This window comes from Schistocerca gregaria, chromosome 5, assembly GCF_023897955.1.
Source record: "Schistocerca gregaria isolate iqSchGreg1 chromosome 5, iqSchGreg1.2, whole genome shotgun sequence".
In the NCBI taxonomy this organism is placed as follows: Eukaryota; Metazoa; Arthropoda; class Insecta; order Orthoptera; family Acrididae; genus Schistocerca; species Schistocerca gregaria.
In genome coordinates, this window is record NC_064924.1 from 308,629,689 (window position 1) to 308,646,772 (window position 17,084).

General features: G+C 38.8%; 1 protein-coding gene across 12 annotated transcripts in view; it reads left to right on the forward strand.

The window, feature by feature from the left end:
• Nucleotides 1-1,970: 1,970 nt before the first annotated feature.
• LOC126272147 (neuronal acetylcholine receptor subunit alpha-7-like) overlaps nucleotides 1,971-17,084 on the forward strand; it is an 881,076-nt gene continuing 865,962 nt past the window's right edge. For 9 of the 12 annotated variants that reach the window (XM_049974765.1, XM_049974769.1, XM_049974775.1 and 6 more), the window contains exon 1: nucleotides 1,990-2,212. In XM_049974765.1, coding sequence (XP_049830722.1) covers nucleotides 2,146-2,212 — 67 coding nt within the window. In that variant the 5' untranslated portion in view covers nucleotides 1,990-2,145. Of the gene's footprint in view, nucleotides 2,213-17,084 lie in introns of all 12 variants that reach the window. The other 3 variants (XM_049974770.1, XM_049974772.1, XM_049974771.1) reach the window with 3 other exon arrangements.

Genomic DNA, 17,084 nt, shown 5'->3' on the forward strand with positions numbered 1-17,084 from the left:
ATTTAGCGGGCATGTAACGGTACATTAAAATTATCTCTCTCAGCTCCCTGTAGACTTCAGAGGGAAATTGTGAATTATATTACGTCATTTTCAGGTGAACATGGGTAGCTGCTTTATTTTATGTTACTTAAACAATTCATGAGTGATAAAATCTTACTTTTTTGTGCCCAAAGACTGCTGTGCAAAACCTGTTCTTGCTAAATAACGTAATAATCAAATTTCAATTTTTTTGTTTCATTCTCTCATATTAGTCGTGTCGTGTTCATATATTACAAAAAATCCATTGCAGCTTTTACGTTTAGTGAACATAACATACGGGTAACTTCCGTACAGGTAATAAGGGTAATTTTCTGTGGATTCAAGACATGAAAGTAGCTAGGGCATTTTTTTATTCCATAATTACTTACAGTAATGATACCATGTTCCATATCTAACAAGCCAGATCAGTGTCATATAATGATAACTTGCAAATTAAGGATTGTACGTCCACAGCAGGAAATCTTTCAGTGTTGTGCGTATCCCCACATAATAGGTCAAAGTGTGTAAAGTTAAAATATTATCAACTGCAGAAACTAACAGTGAGGATCGTTTTTTTGATTATCCATTCTGGATGAGAGGTCGTGGTTGTGAATATACATGTTAAAAAGTATATCGGCTCAACCACTTGGCCAGCCGATGTGGCCGAGCGGTTCTAGGCGCTTCAGTCTGGAACCGCGAATGGATGTGTACGATGTCCTTAGGTTAGTTAGGTTTAAGTAGTTCTAAGTTGTAGGGGACTGATGACCTGAGATGTTAAGTCCCATAGGGCTCAGAGTCATTTGAACCATTTTTTTCAACCACTTGTTTATAGTGTAAAACACTAAGATTGACGCGTTTCAGAAGTCAAGCTTCCATCATCAGAATAATAAAAAGTAAAAGAACCTGTTAAAACTCGCTAAAATGAAAGGTTCACCAGGCACAGTAAAACTGATTATAAAATTAAAACATCGTGGCTACTTCCCTTGTTGCAGCCGTGTCTTCCATGGTGCATCTCCACGTAGTCGTCAAAATATAAAAATAACTCTAAAATGGTGTCGCCTACGGTGCATGTTCCATTTTAGCGAGTTTTAACAGGTTCTTTTACTTTTTATTATTCTGATGATGAAGCTTGACTTTCGAAACGCGTCAATCTTAGTGTTTTACACTATAAACAAATGGTTGAGCCGATATATTTTTAACAAGTGAGAATCGTATTTTACCTGTCGTGCTCGCAACAACAGGCAGTATAAAATTAATTAAGATATTATGACATAGAAACTGAATCAAATGTAAAAAGGGTGTGCGATGTAGATTACGCGACAGGGTCTTTGTAAGTTCCTGACCTAGTGTCCACAGCTTTTAGGCCGTTTAAACGGCGATAACGGAGGATAATCTACTATTGTCCCTCCTGGGCGGTATCTGCTTCGACTTGGAAGCCATTTCTGACCTCCTCCTCTTTCTTGCAACAATTGCTCGGACGGCCCCGAGACCGCCCCCAGCTGCGGGTGAAGTAGTCTTCCCAAAGAAGGTGGGGGCAGGAGCGGCAGGAGGTGGCGCAGGACAAGAGGAAGACGGAGAAGGAGAAGAAGAAGTTACAGCAACGACCTGGTGTCTGTCGTCGCGCCAAGAAGATTGAAAACAAAAGGACATATATATGAGATATATATATATATATATATATATATATATATATATATATATATATATGTGTGTGTGTGTGTGTGTGTGTGTGTGTGTGTAGGTATGTATATATATGAACGGGAGGACCAGCGGTGGCGCAACGCGCTAGTTTTGAAAGCGGATTGGTGGCGGGACGCGCATGCGCCCTGCGCGCGGTATTGATCGCGCGGCGGCGAGGCGGGCCTCGGTCAGCCCCGGTCGAGGGGCGGAGGGAGGCGGCGGCGGCGGCGGCGACCGAGGCGGAGGCGGCGGCGGCGGCGGCGGCCAGTGTCGTCCAGGGGCCGGCCGGCAGAGGGCTGCGGCACGACAGCGCTCGGCGGACGCACGGCGACGACACGGCGGCGGCGGCGGCTGGGATGCTCGGCGGCGGCCACGGCCACGGCGACGGCGACGCGACGGGCCCCCGCAGCCGCGGCTGCTAGCTGCCAGCTTCCAGCTGCCAGCACGATGCGCGCGCCGCCCACGGCCGCGGCGTGGCTGCTCGCCGCGATCGCCTGCTGCTGCCTCCCCCGCGGTGAGTACCCTCCGCCAGCCACCAGCTGCCCGCTTCCCTAGGCCGCCGCGGCGCCCGCCGCCTCATCCACATCTGGACCGAGGCTACCCGCTCACTCCAGTACTGGCACCTCTGTGCTACTGTCGGAATGTAGCTGCTACCGCCCTACGAGGGGAACCCCTTATCTGCGGCTTCCCGCGCACCACACTTCTTTACTAGTGCCTCTAGTGTCATTCAGGGCTGACAACCTATTATCTCCGAGCATCGCCAACCTCCTCCGCAATTTTGAGACTTTCTTTTGTTCTTAAAACACGCCTTTCTCAAAAAAACAACGGTTTACCTTTTTCTAATTTTTTTTTTTTTTTACTCAAATATGTTATGGTACCAACAGCGTCCCGCCCCAGAAGAATATCTGCTCCAGCTGCTCTGAAATTTCTATAATCATCCCAGGTAAGCAACCTAAAGATGTGTGCTTCTAAGGTAACTACGTCCACCTGTCCCAGTCCGGTACCAGTGCCTCTATAATCCAGAAATGGATCTCTATGACGTCTCTGCCTCAGGAATATGATACGATTTTTTTAATAAATAGTATTTCGCTATCGCTGACGCCAGTAAAAGAATTTCATATAATCATGCAGCTACTCTTTTCAATGTAGTAGTATCCTGATCGAGTACTGCCTAACTACAATTCTCATACGATACCGTCAGTAGAGGAATAATGGTCTCTAATGCATTTTCTATCAGCCCAGAATTCTGATTCACCTCTGGAGGCAAATCCACTATTAATACCACGGTCCCACGTTCAGCTCTGGGAATGTGGCTGCTAGCGTCATGTGCCGAGAAGCTCTATAGAAATTCGAGGAATGTTCCGTTCTTCCACTAGCGTTAAATTCCACAGTAGCAATGCCTGTGTGTTTCGTTTAACCTTGAAATCTTTTATGCCTACGTATCACGAATCGTCTCCTGAATTTTGTTTCTTTTATTTTTTCTTCACAAAACCACCATCTGCAACAGTCAGTGCTTTCCCTTTCATTAATATTTTCTTATTGCGTAAACGTTTCAGTTTTTATGCCAGGAATTTAATTAACGTAACCCATTTCGAAATTATACAGTTTCATCATCTGGTGTGCTTGTGGCTGTAACTACGAAGTACATCATTTTTCTTCTTTCTGTGATTGTGTGATTTATATTCATGGATGGAATGTTACTGTATTATTTTTGGTTAATCCATTCAGCTCTATAGTTGATAGTGTTTAAGTCTCATGATCAATTTCGAAATTATACTCATGATACTTTTTAATTTGCCTTTTCCAAAACTATTTTTTATCCCAATACGTTCCGACACTGACATCAGGTTCCATGCCGAGAAAGATGATTATCTGTTATGAAATTCGTTAAAAGTAGTATTCTGCTGTAGCGCGAAAAAGATTATCATACCTTTCTCAACACTTAGTTCATTCCTGAGATGAATATCGATTCGCTATAGTGCTGGGACACACAAATCACCGGAAAAATATTTTCTGTTAGTATTTCTCCAGTCATGAATTACGATTCAATTACGAATCCGAATGTGCCGATTGAGTAATTTATACTACTATCACCCGTTTGCTACGTTCAGCTGTGGGAATGTAGTTGCTACCATCAAATTCTGAGAACTTCTACAGGAATTTGCGGAATCTCTGCCACGTGTTTCCTAGGTAGCTATGTCCACCTCAGTTATTGTGTTGACTGATTACAACAGCTGTGTGTATCGTTGAACACTGGAAACCTATTACGTCAATGCACCGCTAACCGACTCTGAAATTTTTGAGGTATTTTCGAGCTTTTTTTAAGGAATATAAATTTCGCATGTGTCAAAACTCTTTTCCTTTTATTTAATTATTCACCCAAATATGTTTCCTCAGTTACAGGTTCTTTCAGCTGTGTAAATATGATTACTTCATCGAAATGTATTAAAAATATTATGCTATCGCTGTTGTTCGAGACAAAAAAGACTGTCATATCGTAGTGATCACTAGCGGCAGTCCTTCCCTAAACTTAAGCGTACCTAAATTTTCGGACCTAAGAACCAACTCAGTACAGCAATCCTACGATACACTCAGTATTGGACAAGAATGTCCTTGAAATGTATACTTTTTCAGCACGAAATTATGATTGAACTGCGGTAACCTAATGTGGCAACTGTGTTCAATAGTGCTACGTCTCTGGGACTTTCAGCAATGGAAACCTTGCTGCTGCTGCTGCCATCCGCCGAGAACCGTTACAGACATGCGGCGATCCTGTATCTCCAGATATCAACTGCTAGTTGTATATTTTTGCTAGACAGCTGTGTCCATCCCGACCAAGAGTCATGGCTTACTGCAATACTAGTAGCTCTGTGTACCGCTTTTATTGTTATGTATGTCGTTTCTCTTGCGCAAGAAGTACATGACTCGGATCAGAAAATATTATTGTACATTTTCATGTTTTCTCTGCTTTAAGTCTACGAAGTATAACACGTCCTTGATGAGGGTCTTCTGATTTACAGGTGTTGTTTGGATCCCACAAAAGCAGAAATATTAAATTCGAACTTGACGGAACGTGGCATTCAAGAAAGTTAGGGATTACACCAGATATAGGTTCGCCTAGCTTCCATTTGTAGCCTAGGACCAGTTCCCGGGCTGTTTTGTTGAAAACCATCACGACATATTGCATTATCCGTCCTTATCAAGTGCTGCATCACCAATAACACTGTCATCGACGCGACACAAAATACTGTCTTCGATCTTTCTTCTCGTCTCGCGTTTTCGATCAGTAGTTGAGCGAAATTCATAAATGTTATAATTAATTTTTCCCGGTACTGCACCTTTGTTCTATTTACGTGCCTAAAGGTTGTATTATCGAGATAACATTTTTATGTCGTAACACCATATCTTCCGACTGTAGCTTGGAATGGATGGACAGCTTGTATGATTTTTTTCACTGATGTTGCTGAAATTTTGTAATTATTACTCAAGGTAACGGACTTTTCAGAACTTTACATTTAGACCATTTACGTTTTGGTCCAAAAAACCACACTTTGACATTAATTTTTTACTCAAATATGTTTAACAGCAACGGGAGATTCCTATCTCAACAATGCAGTTAACTGCTGCTAAATTTGTTAAAAAGAGTAACTGCTTTCGCTATCATTCGCGCGTAATACACTAACGCATAGTTCTGTGGCCTCACGTGGTCCTAACAGCCTTACACTGTGCACCGACTCACTACCGTTCTCCTACAAATACTGGAAAAATATTTTTAATAATATTTCTTCACTCTTGGTTTGCGATTGTACTCACATTGAGAAAGTGCCAATCGTAAATAGAAATATAATTAAGGGTTTTGGGAAAACGTCCCAACAATTTGCTGTCGTTCGTACCTACAAACGATACTTTTGCATTTATCTCAAAAATGCCCTATAATTTTGATTTGTTGGCCTTTTTATACGGTTGTCCCTGATATACCCAGACTTTCATAGGCGGGCTGATTATCTTTAAAATTAAACGCACGCACACACACACTCACACACACACACACACACACACACACACACACACACACACACACTGCACTGAACAAATATTTCAGTTAAAAATGTAACAACATATCCTTGCTTTCTCGTGTCTTCTAGAGCGAACTCTTCTTTTTTGTAGTAATACTTGTTCAGAATATAAAGCACTGAATTTCATGCACACATACAGTATTTTTATAATTGACTTCAAGAGGTCTGCATTTCTTATCATTTATTTTATTTTGGTACTATAGTACAGTTTTGCATTAGGTCGTTTTCAAGTATCCGGATAAATTAATAAGCGTTTTTTTCACAAAACGTGTGCGATAGCAAATGTTGCCAAAATTTTAGAAGAGCACGAAAATAAAACAAAAATTATTAGGCAGCGTGGAGCCATTCAAAAAATTTATTGCAGCCATGGACCAAAAATGAAAGAAATATACGACAGTCTGGCCAATGCTATCCAATGTCCTCTTCTCGAGAACTGAACAAACTCATCTTGATAAAAACAGATTGTGCAATCCCAGTCAAGTACAGGGTGGTTGCAATTAAACTTTCACTACCTGAGAGTGTGCAGACAGTAAACTATTTACCGTATGGATACCTAGCTTTATAGGAATGATGTTCACAGACTTGCTGTTGTCACTTCCAAGCCAGTAACACGTGGCTACCAACCGTACTTAACTACTATTCTATAAAGATACAAATGGTCACAGCGTGTGATAACCTTTTCTTTCAACAAGCAGCGAAATTCTCAACAAACTCCACCTTGGTGGAAGGAAAAGGGACTCAGCAATCAGTCTCAGATCTAATCTGTTTTTTTTATTGCAGATCTAGGTTTCAGTTATTGAATACGGACTCATCATCCTTGTGACAATACATGTTACAATACGACTTTAAGATGTACGTGGCCAGATTCAAACTCAGAAAAATCGATTTAAACGCACTGAAGAAAGCTATCTAATAGCTGAAATCTGTATCCGCACTACAAATACAGACTGAATATGCGACTCGTTATTGAATTACTTTTTTTGCTATTAAAAATTTCTGTTCTTATGATTTTAACGGCATTTCATTCGCGACGTTTTCTCTCTATTAATAGCTCCGACATCTATAAGAACACTCCTGTTTGACCAGTGTCCTTCTGTCATGAGGATCAGAAAATGATGGTTCTAGATATTTCTTCTGCAAGCATGACAGACGAAGGACTCAACACTGAACATCCTTATCAAAGATAGTAACAGCTGTCTCGGCATTTTATCACGGAAACCCACTGATTACATAGAATATAGTTGGTTGATTCATACATATTCCTTGTCTTCTGCACTAGGACTTACCTCTAATTGTGAATGTGCCAGCCTTGAAGAAAGATAAATTTTGTAGTTTGTGAAGCTTTCCAAAAACTGTGTTGCTCTGTTAATTATGAACTGACGATCTGTTACATTTACTCCAGGGATGACAAACTGATTTTGTCGCTGTGACTTGTTTCTCTTTTTATGTGGTTGTTTCTGAAAGATCGGACTCCTCACGGTCAGGTTGAATGTCTTTTATTAATAAACTGAACTTAAAAAAAATATTCAGATACAGAAATAGATATAGATTTTAAGAACATTCCAGCTTTTTCTTAGTCTTTTTTATCTCCTGATAGAATACTGGTTCAACATGCAAAACAGTGAATTTGAGGCAATCATAAAATAATCTTATCAATGCTGTCCGATGCCAGATAAGTTACCGATCTTCTAAAGCATGGGTGGGCAAGCGGTGGCCCATGGCCCGCATCTGGTCGACAACTGCATCCATTCTGGTCCGCGGAAGAAATTTTGGGTGAACGTAAGATTAATGTACTCTCAGAAACATCTTTTAGGCACAATTTTCTGACATGGTGTGTTGAGATAGGGGTATGATTCATATCTTTGCTTTAAACATAACAGACGGTAAATGCTATTTTGTCGATAACTGATATTTTGAGACCGTGGCTGTGTGCAAAATACAGATTGATTCTTGCTACACTTATTATGCTATATATTCATATTAATATCCCCATTACCGGCGCCGGTAATGTAAATAACAACAAACATGTTCCTTAACGTGAACAGGCAGTCTGATGATAAACCTGTTTAGTTCGAAACGGGTAAGGGCGCTATTTATGTGAATAAATAGCGTTATAAAAAGTGGCTGGTTGTTTTTATCTTCTCTGCAAGAATCAACAGACGTTACGGTTTTGACTCTATAGACCAGGAGCGGTCCTTTCACGTCATGACTAGGTTGCCCACTATCTTAAATAAATAAATATGCGAATTAGGCCCGCGGGTCACCAAAAGTTGCCCGTGCCTGTTATAGAGGAGCTGGTTCTGATGGAAAAGATCGTGTACTCCCTGACAAATAGATTGGAATAATTCCGTACACACTTCTTAATGGTCCTATAGCGTTCTTGGCAAGTTCTAGTGACGTGATTAGTAGTGCTCGCTATAAATACTAGGCCATGTGGTGTATACATTTGCGTTTATTCTTTGAGGGGAATCACGTATTAGCACACCAATACAACATATTATATATTAATGCAACAGGGAAATGAAAAAATTAAGAAGTAGGGGGCGATCATCGTCTTCATTTCACATTAGTTAATGTAATTTTTATGATGACTGGCAAAATGTGGAGAAGCAAGGAAAAAAGTTATTGTTTAATGTCGCCCTCATTAATCGTAGAGATTTCTATCACGTGATTGTCTGACATGTTAAATGGTACCTATAACTGAATATTTGTACCTTAGCACCATCTTAAGGATCTAATGCTTTGCCCCAGCAGCATATGACACCCAAACTTTTTCTTGGTCTTCGAAAATAAACCTCTGCTTTCTGAATTTTGCCTACATTATCTTTGTGTTTAATAGAACAAGCACCATTTGAATTGAAAATACTTAGTTCTACCATCTATGCGATGACACCTCATCTAAGCTCTGGGCGTCTGGCGTAGAAGAGAGGATTTGCAGTAGAACACTAGCTTTTGGGTAGTGCAGGAATTCTTGGAAAGTAACTCTTGCTAGCATGAAATTGAGTACGGCATTGTAATACACTTTTAGATCCAGTTGGATCTCTGGAATGATACTTACTACTTAACTATTGAATGCATTTATTTAATTTACTTAGCTTTTATCATTTCTCCTACCTACGTCATTAAACGCTGTACTATTCGCGGAGTTTTGCTATTTGGGGAGCAAAATAACTGATGATGGTCGAAGTAGAGAGGATATCAAATGTAGACTGGCAACGGCAAGAAAAGCGTTTCTGAAGAAGAGAAATTTCTTAACATCGAGTATAGATTTAAGTGTCAGGAAGTCATTTCTGAAAGTATTTGTATGGAGTGTAGCCATGTATGGAAGTGAAACATGGACGATAAATAGTGTGGACAAGAAGAGAATAGAAGCTTTCGAAATGTGGTGCTACAGAAGAATGCTGAAGATTAGATGGGTAGATCATATAACTAATGAGGAGGTATTGAATAGGATTGGGGACAATAGACGTTTGTGACACAACTTAACTAGAAGAAGGGATCGGTTGGTAGGACATGTTCTGAGGCGTCAAGGGATCACCAATTTAGTACTGGAGGGCAGCGTGTAGGGTAAAAATCGTAGAGGGAGACCAAGAGATGAATACACCAAACAGATTCAGAAGGATGTAGGTTGCAGTAGGTACTGTGAGATGAAGAAGCTTGCACAAGATAGAGTAGCATGGAGAGCTTCATCAAACCAGTCTCTGGACTGAAGACCACAACAACACATTCGCGTACTTTACTGGCTTTCAACACCAAACATGAATATAACTTTCTCTTAAATCTGTTCGTGTTGGATGGAACTGATAGAGATCTGAGACTGTATTACTTAATTTATGAAAGCTTTTACAGCTTCCGTTAAGTCTATTTCCCAGCATGCTGCTATCAACGGTTTATGACTGGTATTCATAAATCAGTTATTATGTTGCACATTTCTGTGAATGTGAGACTGTCTTTTGCTGCCTGTGCCTTTGAGCATATATTACCACAGCATGGGAAGCACTATTTTCGAACATTAACTTGCTGACACACTCAGAAAGAAATCTCTCCGCACTTGACAACATCTGTAATGAACACATGATGTATAAGAAATAATTAGGTACACTATGTCTGCACTCTACCGAAAGTCACCTCGTCAGTAAATATGGCAAATAAAAGTGTCTGCAGCTGATGAAGCGTTATTTTGTAATTTTTTCGGCCTGTTATTCACTCTCTAGATTTTATATTTGAAAAAATGTAATTCCATCAGTTTTGTACTGTAATAAATGTATTAATCTAGTACACCAAAAAGAAGTAATAAACAGGGTAAAAAATTCTAAGTTCTCAGGTGCGTTTATCCATGAAAAGTTCAAATTGAAAAATCATATAGTAGACCTACTAAAACTCTCAGGTTCGACTAGTTCTATCATAATGAGTATTTTTTCCATCTTTCACGATAGAGAAGGAAATAAGTTGATAGATTTAGCAAGATTTCATTCACCGATGGCTTTTACGAGATAATGTTCCGCGGTAACATCTGATTTAGGCCAAAAGCGTTCATTGCTCAAAAGAAAGTAATTAGAATTTTTTGTGGAATTCACACACCTACATTTTTCCGGTGTCTCTCTAAGCAGCCAACTCTATTAAACATAACCTACAGCACACATTCATTTAGGAAATTTGTTATCAACAGTCCATCTGAGATTGAGTGTAACACAGATACAACACCAGGACGAAACTTTATCTGAATTATCTTTAACTGCATATAATTTTCCCGCAGAATGGGTTCAAATACGAAGCGATAAAACTCTTTGATAATCTACCCGTGGAAATAAACGGTGCAGTATACATCAGGAGTGTGTGAAAGGAGGATTAAACACGCTTCTCCACAGAGAAAATCCTGAGTAGAAATAATTATTCATCTAACAGCAAATGGCCAACATGTTGCAATACAAATGTTTTTTTGTTTTGTTTTTGTTTTTTGTTTTTTGTGTGTTCCATGTTTGTTCAGAATAATGTCCCACGTTATAACGTGAACATGATCTACGGAACACGTAACTTACTAATTCATGCAATAGTAAATGTTTCACCTTCAGACTGGTAATCGCTACTTAAGCAAATTCCTTTCACATCTTGCCTTCACGAAGCCCTGCCACCAAGTGGGAGCATTTCAGATAAATATTTACAGGTTGTCAAAAATAGATTCAATAAAAAATTAAATAAAGCACTTGTAACAACGCTATCAAACATGAGACTGCCATTGATACACAACATGTCATATCGTGATATACACATACGTCCACTGCCTCTTGCTACGACATTTATTCGCTTCTGTAAATTGTGACGCAGTGTGCAAACATATTAATAAACGACTACGTCCGAGGCAGAAGGTCTGAAAAAGACTTTCATGATTTGCTTTGGAAGCTTGTGTTATCTAAACTCATGCCGCAGTATTATTTTTAAATAATACTAGTGACCAATCCGTTCGTTCTCCTGATCGGCGCTTATTCTTGCGTCCCACACGAACCAATGAAGCGTTTGATTCAGGCAATTAGTCACGAAGGTTAACGTTCTTCTGCAGCTATACGTTAACAATACGCGATAAAATCGGCAATGAAAGTGCTTCTGGGACGGTATGCAATTACGTGAACTCCTGCCGTAGCCACGCTAGCGTAACGCCAACGAGCTGCCGTAATTTTCGACAGCGGGCGCTCTTTCGCTCAGTGTGGTAAAGGGCATTTGACTTGCCACTCATTAAACGACGTGTTACAATTTATGTAAATGAACAAACGTTTGCCGCATCGTAAATACGCTGTGTCATTTATAACATTTAGGTCTCGTTCCTCACCTCCAAGCGGAAACTGGGTCGTAAACAAATCGGGCTTTGCAGGCGTGATATGTAGTGTGTCAACAGTGTCGGTGGCGTCCCCACATTGGCGGTAGGAGCGATTTCAGATTATCTGCGTTCATTCACCACGCTGGCCTGTGTCCTCGTGCTGCGTTGCAATAAATACAACTGTGACGTCATGAAGTTACAGTGCTCTCCGCTGCCTCTCGTAATAATGCAGAACACAAATAGTGTTTGCAAACCGGTTTCCGATGCACAGTCACCATAACGGAAGATGCGTAAATCATAAAGATTTTTGTGTAAATTGTAATATGGAACCACTTACTTCAGCAATAATGAAGTAGCGTATGGTGCACATCTTATAGATGGATCCATCTCAACCGCGAAGATTGCCATTTATCATTCACTGAATTCTTTGGAGGCTCAGACGCGTGAGAGTAAAAATACGCAATGTCAACGACGTGTCGACGCATTAAAAATATCTCAACTTTATAACTTGTACGAGATTTTCTCCCAGTTGTTGTTGTAGTCTTCAAACCGGACAACTGTGTGACGCAACTATCAACGACACTCTGTTCTATTGAAAACTCTCTTCACCCTCCTCACTTCCCTGCATCACGATTCCTAAATGCCTCAGAATGTGTCGTATCAGTCAGTCCCTTGTTTTATACAAGCTGCGCGACATTTGTCTATTTTTTCCCCTTTCTCAGTAGTCAATCGATCCACACATCCAGTCTTCAGCATTGGCCTACAGCAACACATTTAAAAAGCTTCTATTCCCCTTTTTATATGAACTGTTTATTGTCCTGCTTTCACTTCCATACAAGGCTACACTCCATACAAATACTTTCACAAAAGACTTCCTCACAGGTGTGGTCGATGTTAACAGATTTCTTTTTTTCAGAAACCGTTTTCTTGCTGATGCCAGTCTGCATTTAACATCCTCTCCACTTCGGTCATAGCCAGTTATTTTACTGTCCAAATAGAAAAACTCGTCTATCGCCTTTACTGCCTTATTTCGCAATTGCTTCGGCGTCACAAGATATTATTCAACCTTGTCACTTATCCATTCTTTTATTTTTGTTGATAGTCATCTAGTATTTGCCTAAATTATAACACACCAAGATAGAAGAGGATGGTAGTATCAAATAAGGGGTATATCAACTTGATATTAATAGTAAATTAATTTGGGAGGAGTATACTACAGAGCTGCTGCGGACTGGAAAAGACATAAGCGATATAAAAATAAACAATTATTTAAATAAAAAGTTTTTAAAATCACACGTCTTTAAAACTAACTAAAAAGCATTTCTCCTAGCATTTCTCCTAGCCCCATGCAGATTCCTGCCCCTATATATTTATGGTTGTGACTTTAATAAGTATGAAGATACTTGTAGAATTTTGGAACGAAAGACATGTGGCACGTACAATAGATAATGGTAAGACGTGTAGTGAATAGGGCTCGTGCAATAGATAATGGTAAGTCGTGTAGTGAATAGCTGTTGTTGAGAAAAATGACACATCACTGAGGATCATTTAGACTACGAAAAAAAATTTTAGTGACTTAGGTGAAATATTTTTGTATGACTTATCTATTGCACGCTTCTACGTTTCTCAATTTAAATTTTTCAAGTATTGTCATAGCTATTAGAACTTCATAAGCACATTTTTCAAAATTTTCTGTAAGGGGTTAGGAACCTATATGGCGCTAGGAGAAGAGTCCTTATAGTCTGTTTTGAAAACGCATTATTATAAAACTATTTACATTTGAATATTTTCTGCTTATAAGTGTTGTGTGTATGAAATTTTTCAGTCCATTTCAAATATTTTGATGCATTTACAACAGATATATGTTTATGTATATAGTTTGAAACTGCGGGTTTGATTCCCAGCCTTGTTATAAATTTTCAGGAACTGCTTTAGTCTGTACACATAAAGTAATGAATTAATGAGACCATAAAATTTCTGAAATTGCGTTAATTCATTTTTAAAGAGATATGTGATAAGTTTCAGGCTTATTTCAGGTTCTCTCCACCTGAGTCAAACGATATATTACTTTCTCTTACATGTATCTGACGAGAATACAATGAATGAAAAATCAGAGAGATTCGAATTCACATGGAGTCTTACCAGCAATCGTTCTTCCCGAGTACTATTCGCGACTGTAAGAAGAAAAGGGGAAAATCGCTGTGGTAGACAGAACACCCACCACCACGTACCGGACAAGAAAGTGAGTTAATACAGCATTGTCATCTAGTTATGACATACGTTCTGACAAAGTTTCAAGTCTCTATCATATGGGGAAGTTTATTTAAAATCAACTGCAAAGTTTGTATCTAACAAACAGACAAGGAAGTGTATTAAAAAGGAAGTGTATTTCTCGTACTTCGATTCTATAATTTCATACAAGAATTTGTATGATCACTCATTAGGACAAACAAAGCTTTGTGAGTCCAAAAGTGTGTAATAATACATTTGTGGAGTAAGATGCAAAATGTTTTACAGAAGCCTGTTCTAAGAACTGTCTGCACAAACTACTACCTTCCAATATACTTAACTTTACTAAACTGTTTACATGTATATGTAACTCCTTGTCAAATGAACAGTGTAATACTATAAATAAGAATACATTTAATAAAGATTGACTTTAGTCCAGAAAGGTGTCCATTAATCACTTTCTTGCTATCTTCCCAGCAGCCATGCAAAATTGAAGTATTAATGAAGTTCAGTTTGACAGGCGCCTGAAAACTAAACTGGTCGCCAACTCATTCAACTTCATTGATATGTATACATAATTAGTAGCATAAAATAACTTGGCGGGAAAAACAGATTTCAGCTTATATACAGTAATGTGATAAATGTAAATGAGTGTCGCAAACACGTGTTCTGTTTAGAATGTGTAGCATTAATAGCTTAAGAATCATGAATGCATCTTAGTGCATTGTACATTTACATGCTCTGTGAAAAGTTTGTTATTACCTATTAAATAATAATACATTTCAGTTTTATTGACTTATTCCATATTTTTCAGCCTAATTTCACTTTTGGGGACGTAAAAAAAATTGGTGGTATGTTTGTTTTATGACATGTTCTCCTCTCTATAGAAACACGAGGAGCTACTCTGATATAAATGGTGACTACCTAACCATATTGATGCATTTAAAGACCTGGTGAAGCTTTACTGTAAAGCTTGCACAGGGTAGAGTCCACAAAATATAACATGTTACTTAAGGTACCAATATAGCACTAAAAAGGATAGGCAAACATACGCACCAGTATAACATCTTCCAACATTTACAGTCGAATTTTCGTTGCAGAGCAACTCATTAATTCTATGTGCCTTGGAAAACTTCTATAAGTCACTAACGTGTGACACGGAAGCTGCGCACAGCACATGGAACAGATGGGTTGCCCTGTAACTTGATCTGAAGATGTTATAAATCTGGACGACACGGGTAATCAAATGCGACAGTAAACTACAACAAATATGTTAAAATAATATTTATACACTATAGCTTATTGTCTATCAAGTCATCTAACAACAGCACAACAACCTAATTGTTTCCAAATGTAGAATCTTTGCATTGTGACTGTATCACAACATGTTAGGTATCGTCTTTAATGTGAGGCTGCTAATATAAATAAACATTGTCTGCATAGGCCAACACGAAAAGCTTCGTGAATGAAAATGGCTTTTTCTTGCCGTTTAGTCTTGCTTCAATGTGGTAGAAGGGAAAACCGCCTAAGTCTCCTCAATGAAATTTTTTAAGCCTGGAGAGAAGAGCGATCTGCTTAAGAACTGGTTCATCTGAGGTAAAACAGTTCTGTTACCGCTTCTATACTTGATGTTGGACCTACTGAAGGAGTTTGTAAAGCCTTACGCAAATATGGAGAATTTTTCACGTATCTTTGCGTACCTTCCCCCATCTAGCAGCAGCAAAATGAAATACCGCGTGTTTGTTGAACCCCACATTCGAGAAATGATTTTCTTTTCAATCAAAGGCATGAATGAGAGAGATTGTTACTAAGATCTGAGGCAGGAAAACGTACTCTAGCCAACGTCTTGAAAATGTTCAGAAAGTATTTCTGTTTGACAAAGGGCAGGAGTCATTCTTTGATCAGACACTTTGATTTTTCCCTCGAAAATCTGAGTTATGACTGCGAAGATCAATGTGAGCGATTTCATCAACAGGTTAAATTGAGTGAGGTACAGTAATACAGCCAATGGTATTCCATTATTATGGGATGCCAATGTTTGCCACTTCAGCAAGGAGCACAGCAGCAGTTCATTTAAAAGAAAAAAAGGCTGTTTTAGATTAATGAAAGCGAAAAGACAAAATAAATATAACCCAAGAACATATAATTCCTATGCAAACAAGTTACTCATACTTCAATAACGCCTCCATTCATACCGAAAAACTGAATTAGTTTTCATTCCAGTTACATCTGTTTCGCTAATTTTCTAGTTCATAACGAAGCTATACAGGGATACTGATTTCTATGTTTCACGTGCTCTTTTAAATAGTCCCAGACATTTTTTGTGGGGTAAAGAGAGAACCAGTTGAGGAGCGATAGTGCACCTGTGCGTTTCCCAAACGAGGAGTTATACGTGCAGCCCCGTGAATACATCTGTTGTCATCATGGAAGACGGTGGCGTCCATCACATACTAACCGAGATAATGTAGACGAAAGAGCAACACCTGATCTTCCAGAATGTTGAAATAAGCATCCTGGTTCACAGTCACGGTAAATTAATTAGAACAGAATGGAAAAGAACTATTATTTTATAACATAAAATTTCAAGTAATCAGATTAATGTACAAGAGACCAATCAAACCACAAAAGTTAATTTACATTCATAAAATATCAGTAATATAATATCAGGCCGTTAAAATCAAAGGGGTGCGATAAAAGTGACGATTCTGAGAGAATAAAAATTTGCGTGAAAACTTTTAAATGCTGTGTTCATTTGTTATATCGTCTACAGCAACAATCATACGTAGTGGTTATTAATGAAGCTACGCATACAATATCAGTGAGTTAAATAAAGAATGTTGTGTTCAGTAATGTTTTTACCAATAACCTAATTTGCACGTACACTCCTCTGCCACCAAGGATGCAATTTACTCGTGCATACCTCTGACTCATTAATATTTGGCTTAGAACGAAACACAACAATCTAACACACTCTTGTCCCATTTTCACGTATTATACCATTTCATACACATAACGTTTATTGATTACACGTATAACGACGTGGATAAGACAAACGAAAAAAAACGTTACATAAAAAACATAAATTTCGAAGCAAGTTCTTCTCATACGCACGTAGATATACTGTTATTTATTTTAAATAAGCGAAATGTCAATTCCGAGCCCTACATAGCATTATCATAAGGCTTGACCCACCACTTTGACAAATATATGTATGTGCACTTTCATATCTTTGTATCCAAAGAGAAAACGCATCTTGTTAAGTAATTCTT